We start from the raw sequence: 11467 nt of genomic DNA, 5'->3' as shown, positions 1-11467 counted from the left end.
ACAACCGTTTTTTTCCATTTCTTCTGTTTTTTTCAGCTTTATGTTTGTACATTTTCTTCTCGTAATTATGACTTTATTTCCCGTAATATTAGAACTTGTCCTCCAACCTAATTTTCCAAAAATGACAACTTCATGTTGTGTTACGACTTTAAAAATAACATGTTTTCCCTTAATATTACAGCTTTACGCTACTAAAATGACAGTTGTCATCATAACACCCACCACTTCATTTTTGTACATTTTTTCTTGTTAGAATATAACGAGAAAAAAAATATATCATAGTATTTTGACTTTATTCCCATAATTCAGTATACCCTTTGCCCAAACTATTTTTCCAAAAATAACTTCATTTTGTTTTTTACTTTAAAAAATATTAGAAATATTTATATGTTATATTTAAAATGACATTTTTCCACATATGACTTTATACTGCAACTTTTTCTCGTTAGAGTACAGCATTTTCCCTCAATTTATTTTCATTTTTGCACTTTTTTCTCCAACTATTTCAATTATTTTTTTGTCATTCTGACTATATTCTCTTAATATCCTACTTTTCCAAAAAATACACTTTTGTTTTTTTCATATTGTGACTTAATATTATGAAAATAACATGTTTCTTTAATATTATCCCATATTATAACTTCCCCAACCTAATTTTCCAACAATTCTAACTTTTTGTTTCGTTTTTCTCAGTTACCACTTTGAAATCATATGTTCTTATTTGATATTGTTAAATCTTATGGTGCTAAAATGGCGTTCATTCTTCTCATAATATTTAAGCTTCTCGCAAACTTTTTTTTCCCTCATGATGACTTTATTCCCCAAACAACTCAAACAATAAGTGTCACATAATATTGCGATTTAAAAAGCATTTCCTGTTGTCTTATTTTGAAATCAAAGCGGAAGTTAGGCCCGGGTCCTTCGACGCCAGCTTGCGAGTCCATTTCCATGAACCGGTGTTCAAACTTTATGTAGCGGATCCAAAGTTTGTTTAACAAACTAATAGTGACATTTCACGGCGGGCAAAGTGTCCTCTCCGTCTCTGGTCGTCTTCGTCTAGCTGTAAAGTAAAGCAAAAGGCGCTGCGAGGTTAGATAGGACCAAGAAGGACACAGTTGGTTGGAGTCGATGACTAGCTATAGCAAGCCTCAGGTAGCTAATCCCGGTCAGTGATTAATCTGCGTTGGTTAATCCATTTATTCTTGTCCTGGTCGAATGGAGGACAGGACAGGACAGGACAGGACAGGAAGGGGAGTGTCCTACATTAGTTGTGTGACGCCGCCGGGGCGGCACTGAGATGTTCGACGTCGGGCGAGCGGGAAGTTAGTTGGCCAAGTCAGGAAGTTCACAGATCTGAGGACACAACCAGGAAGAAGTCATGGCGATCAGATGGCGACGGTCCCGCTCCACTTTTAGGCTTCTTCTCGCCGGAGCCGCCGTGCTGGCGTGTGTCTTCTACTTCTGGGATTTCTCCTCGGAGGCGAGCGTCACCCAGCGACGGAAGGCGGATCTCGATGACCTGCGGACGCTGAAGAGGCCGGTCTACGAGAAGCCCCCCCTGGATGTGGGCGCCCCCGGGGAGCTGGGCGCAGGCGTCCAGCTGGACCTGGATGGGGAGGAGAAGCTGAAGGAGCAGGAGAGCATCTCAAAGTATCAGATCAACATTTATGTCAGCGACAAGATCTCCCTGCACCGCCGGCTGCCGGAGAGGTGGAACCCGCTGTGAGTAACATCTCTAGGGGGGTCTGGTGCTGTGGTGCCCTTTGGTATCCTGTGGTGCCCTTTGGTATCCTGTGGTACCCTTTGGTATCTTGTGGGTACCCTTTGGTATCCTGTGGGTACCCTTTGGTATCTTGTGGGTATCCTGTGGGTACCCTTTGGTATCTTGTGGGTACCCTTTGGTATCCTGTGGGTACCCTTTGGTATCCGGTGGGTACCCTTTGGTATCCTGTGGGTACCCTTTGGTATCCTGTGGGTACCCTTTGGTATCCTGTGGGTACCCTTTGGTATCCTGTGGTATCCTTTGGTATCTTGTGGTACCCTTTGGTATCCTGTGGGTACCCTTTGGTATCCTGTGGTACCCTTTGGTATCCTGTGGGTACCCTTTGGTATCCTGTGGGTACCCTTTGGTATCCTGTGGTATCCTTTGGTATCTTGTGGTACCCTTTGGTATCCTGTGGGTACCCTTTGGTATCCTATGGTACCCTTTGGTATCCTGTGGTACCCTTTGGTATCCTGTGGGTACCCTTTGGTATCCTATGGTACCCTTTGGTATCCTGTGGGTACCCTTTGGTATCCTGTGGGTACCCTTTGGTATCCTGTGGTACCCTTTGGTATCCTGTGGTACCCTTTGGTATCCTGTGGGTACCCTTTGGTATCCTATGGTACCCTTTGGTATCCTGTGGTACCCTTTGGTATCCTGTGGTACCCTTTGGTATCCTGTGGGTACCCTTTGGTATCCTGTGGTACCCATGGGTACCCTTTGGTATTCTGTGGTACCCTTTGGTATCCTGTGGGTACCCTTTGGTATCCTGTGGTACCCTTTGGTATCCTGTGGGTACCCTTTGGTATCCTGTGGGTACCCTTTGGTATCCTGTGGGTACCCTTTGGTATCCTGTGGGTACCCTTTGGTATCCTGTGGTACCCTTTGGTATCCTGTGGTACCCTTTTACTATCCTATTGTGCCATTTGGTGCCATTTGGTACCCTATGGTACCCTTTGGTACCCTGTGGGTACCCTTTGGTATCCTGTGGTACCCTTTGGTATCCTGTGGTACCCTTTGGTATCCGGTGGGTACCCTTTGGTATCCGGTGGGTACCCTTTGGTATCCTGTGGTACCCTTTGGTATCCTGTGGGTACCCTTTGGTATCCTGTGGGTACCCTTTGGTATCCTGTGGTACCCTTTGGTATCCTGTGGTACCCTTTGGTATCCTATGGTACCCTTTGGTATCCTGTGGTACCCTTTGGTATCCGGTGGGTACCCTTTGGTATCCTGTGGTACCCTTTGGTATCCGGTGGGTACCCTTTGGTATCCTATGGTACCCTTTGGTATCCTGTGGTACCCTTTTACTATCCTATTGTGCCATTTGGTGCCATTTGGTACCCTATGGTACCCTTTGGTACCCTGTGGTACTGTGTGTGCCGTATCTGACCTTGTACAGTAAACGCCCCACGCCACCATCCCTCGTTGCAGCTGCAGAGACCTGGATTACGACTACACGTCCTTGCCCACCACCTCGGTGGTGATCGCGTTCTACAACGAGGCCTGGTCCACGCTGCTGAGGACGGTCCACAGCGTCCTGGAGACGTCTCCGGACATCCTGCTCAAGGAGCTGGTCCTGGTGGATGACTACAGCGACAGAGGTGTGTTGTGTTCAATAACGCATAAACTTTCACTGTGGTCTCACACGACCGTCTAGTCAGACGGTCCTCTATTGCCGTAAAACCCGTAAAACAGCAACATGCCATCTCTCCTCTCAAGTAATTCACCATGGCAACCTTGCAAAACAACAAAACAATCAGAACATCAAATAATCCTGCAAATATTCCAGTCGGAGCAATAAAGCAGAAGGTTAGAACAAGTCGTAATTCATGTGATTGCTCCTCACAAGTAAGTAACGACAGTGGCAGCCTTACACAAAACAATCAAAATAAAGTTTTAAATGTTTCACAAATTCAGAGAAATTGCAGCAATACAGTATAGCAGGTTAGAAAGTACCATTTAAGTACTGCAATCGCTTCTCTCACAAGTACACAACGACAGTGGCCGCCATGCACAGCGCAAACGATCAGACGTACTCCGAATAAGCTTGTAAATAATCCACAAAGTCAGAGAAATTGTTGATTCGTTCATGCGATCGCTCCTCTCGCAAGTAAGTCACGAGAGCGGCCATGTTGAACAAACCAAACAGAACGATCAATTGCATTAAAACAGCAGACTAGACCGTGTCATGTCATTAATGCGATTGCTCCTCACACAATAATAATTGATAGTGGCAACCTTGCACAACATATATCGTCAGAACGACTCCAAATAAGACGGTAAATAATCCACAGAAATATTGTAGTAAAACCACAGACTAGAACGTATTGTTTCCTTAATGCGATTGCTCCTCTATTAAATGCGGCAACCTTGCACAACACAGAACAACAGCAAATAAGGCTATAAATATTCCATAAAGTCAAACAGCAGACTAGAACGTGCGATTGCTCCTCCGTCAAAAGTACGAGCGTAAATATTGGTTTCTTCTTCCTGACTGCAGATCACCTGAAGGCACCTCTGGAGGAGTACCTGTCAGGGTTGCGGAAGGTGCGTCTGATCCGGGCCACCAAGAGGGAGGGCTTGGTGCGGGCCCGCCTCCTCGGGGCGTCCGTCACCACCGGCGACGTGCTGACCTTCCTGGACTGCCACTGCGAGTGTCACGATGGCTGGCTGGAGCCCCTCCTCCGAAGGTGAGAGGGCTCCCTGACCTCGGGCCTGGGCTCCGGGTAAAGTTTTGTGCTTTTTACCTGCCGGCAGGATCGAGGAGGAGCCGTCGGCCGTGGTGTGCCCCGTCATCGACTCCATCGACTGGAACACCTTTAAGTATTTGGGCAACCCCGCCGATCCTCAGATCGGGGGGTTTGACTGGCGGCTGGTCTTCACCTGGCACCAGATCCCCGACCGTGAGAAGAAACGGCGGCGCTCGCCCACCGACGTCATCAGGTACGTTTTTATATCTGACAATTCAAAGTGGTTCTGGAGCCCACCTGAGAGAGTGCATGCTTTTCTCCACCTCAGGTCTCCAACCATGGCCGGGGGTTTGTTTGCCATCAATAAGAAGTTTTTCACCCACTTGGGGACGTACGACACGGGGATGGAGGTGTGGGGGGGGGAGAACTTGGAGTTCTCCTTCAGGGTAAGAAATGACAGCTAACAGGCGGCAAGTACGTCACGCCGCTTCTCATTGCTATACTAGCTAGCATTCGTTAGCTAGTTTTTTATTTCTGTGTAAAATTTCTTCTCGCAATATTGTGACATTATTTCCATCATATTTGGACTTTATTACCGTATTGTAAATTCACTTTTCACCTAACCTAATTACCTACATTTTATTTTGTTTCGTTTTTCTCATATTACAACATTTAAACCATAACATTTTTTCTTCGATATTTCAAATATTACGCTATTAAAATTATATTGTTTTCTCTTATAATATTACGAGTATGCTCGGAAAATTGCAACTTTTCCTTAGAATACTGCTTTTTTTTTTCTCCTGATATTTTGACTTAAAATTACAGCTGTTTTGTTTTATTATTATTATTTATTTTGTGTTATTAGTCCCATAATATTCTAACTTTTCCCCCAACCTAATTCCCCCAAACTACCACCTTTATTTTGTTTCTCACATTACAATTTCAAAAACTTTTTTTTTTGTTAATATTTTGACTTTATGGTGTTTAAGTTTATTCTAGTAAAATTATGACTTTTTTTTGACTATGACGTTTTTTTCTCTTAATATTTTGACTTTTCTAAGTTTTGTCATTGCTGCCGTTGTTTTTTTTTTTTTCCAACAATTTCAGCTTTCATCCTGAAAAGTTTCTTCTCATAACTATGACTGCATTCCCATAATATTTAGAATTTTTAGAACAACCTAATTTTCAAAAAATTATAACTTTATTCCTCGTCTTGTTTTGGTTCTCATATTATTGCAACTTCAAAAAATTGTGTCTCTTTTCTTTAATATTTAAACTTTATGTTACTAAAATGATATTTTCTCCATAAAATGAGTTTAGTGTTGTAAAAATTGTCTTTTGTCATTATAGTACAACTACTTCCTCATAATATTTTGACTTTACAGGCTTGTAAATGACTGCAGATTATTCCATTCTTTTTTCAGTTTTCTTATGGAATTATGTTTTTAGCATGATGGCCTCTGGGCCGCACTTCATCGGAGCATGCATGTTTTTGCATTCAGGTGTGACTGGTTAGCGGTAGCACTCTACCGTCCTGCTAGGTGACATGCTTGCTAACCGCTGCTTTGCAGATCTGGCAGTGTGGCGGCAGCCTGGAGATCCACCCGTGCTCTCACGTGGGCCACGTGTTCCCAAAGAAGGCTCCGTACCCGCGCAGCCACGCCCTGGCCAACAGCGTGCGCGCCGCCGAGGTGTGGATGGACGACCAGAAACGTATCTACTATCACCGCAACCCCCACGCCAGGGCGGTGAGTCTGCACACGTGTCCCGCCGCTCTTTTCTTCGCCTCTCCTGCTGCGCTGTGCTGATGAGGCGACGCTGGAGATACATGAGCAGGGGACGGCCGAGGTGGCGCTCGGCTCCGTGTGCCAACAGGTGTCACCCACCTTCCCTCGGCGGGGTCAAGGGGGGGGGGGGCAGGGTGGTTGTGTAATTAAGCCCTCGGATCAGGTGGCGCTCATCTCTCACCTCTCATGTCTTCCCCTCTCTTTTAGCACGTGTCGGCGATATTTAACCTGCTGGGGGGTGAACCTCATCTGTAACCTTAAACGCTTAATTGTCTTCAGGAGCCTAATCCCAGGCCATCCTGGCCAAACATGGATTGTTCTTGGGATTACCGGCATGGACGTAGCACACGTCATTTAGCCGTGTCCTCTTGGCTCAGACCTCTTTTGCCCCCTTTAGCGAGGTTTCACGCACACTTAGACGCCTTCTCTCACATGCACTACATGCACGCCACTCCACTTGAAGCGCGTGCAAAAATGTACCTTCATGTGTAACCTCCATTGCACAATACACTGAGATGCCTTTTGTTCTTCCTGGTTGCTGTGCAGCATGTATTTCCATGGGAGAAATGCAGGTTCTTACAAAACGCACTTCTGCCACCATGTGGCGGAAAACTGCATCAGACACGAGGAGTTGCATCATCATCATCACCTCTTTGTGCCTCTCACACAAAAAAAAAAACAAAAGACGTATAAATATGTTAAGAGAAACACTTTTTACAAGAAATACAGTGAAATATGAAGAAAAAAACTTCATATTTTGATGAAAAAACAAAGTCATAATTTTTGGAAAATGAGGTTTCAGAAAAAGTTATTATTTTATGATACGGGAATAAAGTCATGACAAGAAGAAAGTTGAGATTGTTGACAAAATAAAAAAAAAACTACACAAATGAGTAAAAAGCTTTTATTTTTGGAGCATAAAGTCAAAATATTTACAGAAAAAAATGACAGTGAGGTGATAATATGAGGAAAAAATGTAAGGGCATGAAGTATATTGAAAATATACTTAATAATATAAAATATACTTAATAATACATATGAAATATTTACAGATAGAAAACAAAGCTGTAAGATTATGAGAACCCAGTGAATAAAGTTGTATATAAATGTAAATTCACAAGAATAAATATTGTTGAAATCATCAGAATAGGGAAAAAGAAAACAACAGAAATGGGAAAAAATAATGTCAAACAATATTTTAAATGAAATACTCTTGCAATATTAAGAAGAAAAATGTAATTTTACTTGACATATGACAAAGTATGTTATTTTTGGAAATAATATAAAGTAATAAAACTAAACAAAATGAAGTTGTTGTTTTTGGAAAATTAAGTTGCGGAAAAAGTCAAACTGTTATGCAAATAAAATCACAATATTATAACAGTAAAGTTTGTAAATTTTATGTAAGAAAAACCTTCTGAGTTAATTTGATATTAATAAGTCTTCTTCACCGATATGACAAAGCTGGGCTCAGTTTCCATCTTGCCTTTGTCCTGCAGAGCTCCCTTCCAACACTAGGTGGTGCTGTTGTCTCAGCAGCGTGTCCTTTGGCCTCCATTGTTTGGCCGCTGTGTCTTCCTTGGGGGGTTACAGGGTTGCTGTGATAAAGCGACAATCCCAAACTTATCATCCGTGCTCTTGTGCTCCCAGGAGGCGTTCGGCAATGTAAGCGAGCGACTGATGCTGCGAGAGAGGCTGGGCTGTAAAAGCTTCAAGTGGTACCTGGACAACGTTTACCCAGAGCTCCACGTCCCAGAGGACCGGCCGGGCTTCTTTGGAATGGTGAGCGCTGATCAGACCCTCTGGTTGCACCGCCTAGCAACAGCCGACCTTTGCATCCTTTTACAGCTGAAGAACCGGGGGAAGGCCGGCTACTGTTTGGACTACAATCCTTCAGATGAAAACAACTGCTTTGGCGAAAGAGTCATCATGTACGGGTGTCACGGCTTGGGTCAGAACCAGGTACTTCAATGGCAAAGCTCCCTCTGGGGGAATACCAGTAAGCATTCCCTCTGCTGCTGGTTGGCTAAGTTTACCACCTTACCACCGCAGCAACACTGATTTGTCCTGTCGCTTTAAGAGAGCACTCCTAATTCCAACTCCTTATGTGGATATAAGACACATGTCCAATTATATCACACACATGAAAGTATCAAATAAATACATATTTTTATCAAATATATATACTATATAATATGAAATAATACATAGATTTAATATGAAATTGAAGAAATAATACGTAAAAATAATCAAAATAAATTATATAAATAAAATATAAAAAATATAATTTCGCAAAGTATATAAATATTATAAATTATTATTAATTATTTTAAATTATACAAATTATATAAATATAATATAAAATACAAGAACTGTAAATAAATTAATAAAGAATGAACAAAATAAAATCAAAGTATATAATAAATCCATATTTAAAAAAAAGAAAATCTAAACTAACAATAAATTGGTATATATGTTTTTTTCAAAAGGAGCTGTAAGAAATAAAACAATCATAATTATGTAAATATTTTTGATTGTAAAATAAATATATAAATTATATAGACAAATAAAATAAAAGTATAAAATAGAAAATAGAAAAAAATAGAAAAAATTAATGAAAAACAAAATAATAAATAATACAAATTAAAAACAGTTTTTTAAACAAACTAGTAGAAGTAAGACATAAAACATAAAAACTATAAAATATATTTTTAATTACAAAATATATTATGTGATAAATATAATTAAAAAACATAATTAAAAAATAAAATAATAGCGATATTTTCTTTAAATGAGGAAATAGTCAATTGCCGTCACCCAGGAGGCACTAAGCTCAACTTTGACATATTTGAAGGTTTTTCAGTAAAATAAGACAATACTGAATAAATAAAATTTTGATGTGATAAACCTAGCATAACAATCATAACTCTTCATATCTTTCTACCAAACCATGCAGGGATGAAATACTTCCTCTCCAGCTGTACCTGAATGTTGTGACACGTGTAAAAAATGACTGATGTCCTCCACAACAGTTCTTTGAATACACCACGGAGGGGGAGATCCGATACAACACCAGAGTCCCCCCCGGCTGCGTGGAAGGCGACGTCGTCAGCACCTACCTGACGGTCCAAGCGTGCGGGAAACACGGGCCTGCACTCGCCCACCAGAAGTTCCTCCTTCGACACGTAACCAACACGCTGACGCCTCCCGGTTTAGTGGGACTTTGGTGCTGAGCGGCTGCTTTTCTTCCAGGACGGCAGCCTGTTCCACAGCGTCAGCCGGAAGTGCGTGGAAGCGGGGGACAAGTTCCCGTCCCTGCAGGCCTGCTCGGACAGCCCGCACCAAAAGTGGTTCTTTCAGGAGCAAACGTAACGGTACATGTTGTCTTTGCCCCCCCGGCACCTTTTCAACTCAGCTGAATGGGGATTTATTTCTTCTTATTATGGGATGCTTTGCAGCCTTATGAGGTTTTTCGATGAAGAAGACACGCCTCCTCTGCTCGCTTGCTGCACCCTGCACCGGAATGTGCGCCTCCATCTGGACCCAACACTCAGTGGGCTGTTTGCGCTCACGCCTGCAGAGGGAGCCCATGCGCCTCCTTAGAGGAGGCTTGAAGGTGTGAATCTCTGGGGGGAATTTTCATCACCCCGCGTCAGCAGGAGAGGCTGGGAAAATAAGGGAAAACTCGTCTTGCACTCACTCGCCTTATGCCCCTCCCACACAAATCTGCAAAACCTTTTTTGAACTTCAACCAACACAAGCCGTGTTTTTGCTTATTTTTTTTTATTCCTCCTTTTGTCGTCCTTTTTTTTTTTTTTTTTTTTTACTAACGCTTGAGTCACATCCATGACAAGACAGACTGGCATTTCAGCATTTGCGTCCCAGATTTTTAGCCAAATGATTTTGTATTTATTAAAATTTATTTTTACAGTTTTTTCTATGAAAATTGGCAGTTTTGTCAGTAGAAAACACACTTAATTCACCATAATAATTTGTAAATATATGAATATACAGGTCAAATGTACACTATACACAGACCTGCCCACAAATCTGAATGTCCGTATGCTTCACTGATTACTGACGACTGACCAATGACTACTGACCAATGACTACTGACTACTTGCCAATGACTGCTGACCAATGACTACTGACCAATGACTACTGACTAATGACTACTGACTACTTACCAATGACTACTGACCAATGACTGCTGACTACTTGCCAATGACTGCTGACCAATGACTACTGACCAATGACTACTGACGACTGACCAATGACTACTGACGACTGACCAATGACTACTGACCAATGACTACTGACCAATGACTGCTGACCAATGACTACAGACCAATGACTGCTGACCAATGACTACTGACCAATGACTACTGACCAATGACTACTGACCAATGACTACTGACGACTGACCAATGACTACTGACCAATGACTACTGACCAATGACTACAGACCAATGACTACTGACCAATGACTACTGACTACTTACCAATGACTACTGACCAATGACTACTGACTACTTACCAATGACTACTGACCAATGACTGCTGACTACTTGCCAATGACTGCTGACCAATGACTACTGACCAATGACTACTGACGACTGACCAATGACTACTGACCAATGACTGCTGACCAATGACTACTGACCAATGACTACTGACGACTGACCAATGACTGCTGACCAATGACTGCTGACCAATGACTACAGACCAATGACTGCTGACCAATGACTACTGACCAATGACTGCTGACCAATGACTGCTGACCAATGACTGCTGACCAATGACTACTGACCAATGACTGCTGACCAATGACTGCTGACCACTGACTACTTTTTTTCTCAAGCAGTGAGACTCCGCACACTGAATGCAGCATAGTATTGTGCTGAAGTGAAAACGTGAAACTTACACCGTGGAACCTCGGTTTTTGTCTGTTTGTTTGTTCTGAAAAGTCTGACGGAAACCGTCCAGCTCCTTTTATTGCATAATATTTATGATATTATATTTATATTATATAGCTGTGAAACGAGTCCTGGAGTCTCGAGGACGGTTTGCTGTTCAAACTCAATATTAGCAATTGCAATGCTAACGCTGGGGAGAGCCATTAGTGGTCAACCAAGGTTTAACAAAGTCCAATGGATCTCTTTGAACGGGGAGGGAAAATATTCCATGCCTAACAAAACCATTCATCTGTTTCAGACACATAAAAA

The 11467-nt window shown here is 42.3% G+C and overlaps 1 protein-coding gene across 2 annotated transcripts; it reads left to right on the top strand.

Moving 5' to 3' along the window:
• Positions 1 to 937: 937 nt before the first annotated feature.
• Positions 938 to 10654, top strand: galnt12 (UDP-N-acetyl-alpha-D-galactosamine:polypeptide N-acetylgalactosaminyltransferase 12). Of its 2 annotated transcripts, XM_058047623.2 has the most exons (11): positions 938 to 1722; positions 3194 to 3363; positions 4263 to 4452; positions 4520 to 4705; positions 4781 to 4898; positions 6027 to 6203; positions 7893 to 8024; positions 8091 to 8204; positions 9275 to 9427; positions 9495 to 9616; positions 9701 to 10653. In XM_058047623.2, exons 1-10 carry the CDS (start codon positions 1379 to 1381, stop codon positions 9612 to 9614), a joined length of 1704 nt encoding a protein of 567 aa, XP_057903606.2. In that variant the 5' UTR covers positions 938 to 1378; the 3' UTR covers positions 9615 to 9616; positions 9701 to 10653. The 2 variants fall into 2 exon arrangements, with proteins under 2 accessions (XP_057903606.2, XP_078647969.1); XM_078791843.1 differs by having other exon boundaries at positions 9495 to 10654.
• The last annotated feature ends 813 nt before the right edge of the window (positions 10655 to 11467 follow it).

Source organism: Doryrhamphus excisus, linkage group LG7 (assembly GCF_037039965.1).
Source record: "Doryrhamphus excisus strain RoL-2023G ecotype Guam linkage group LG7, RoL_Dexc_Guam_v1.1, whole genome shotgun sequence".
In the NCBI taxonomy this organism is placed as follows: Eukaryota; Metazoa; Chordata; class Actinopteri; order Syngnathiformes; family Syngnathidae; genus Doryrhamphus; species Doryrhamphus excisus.
Note: the sequence above shows the minus strand (reverse complement) of the source record. Positions and strands in the feature narration are given on the sequence as shown.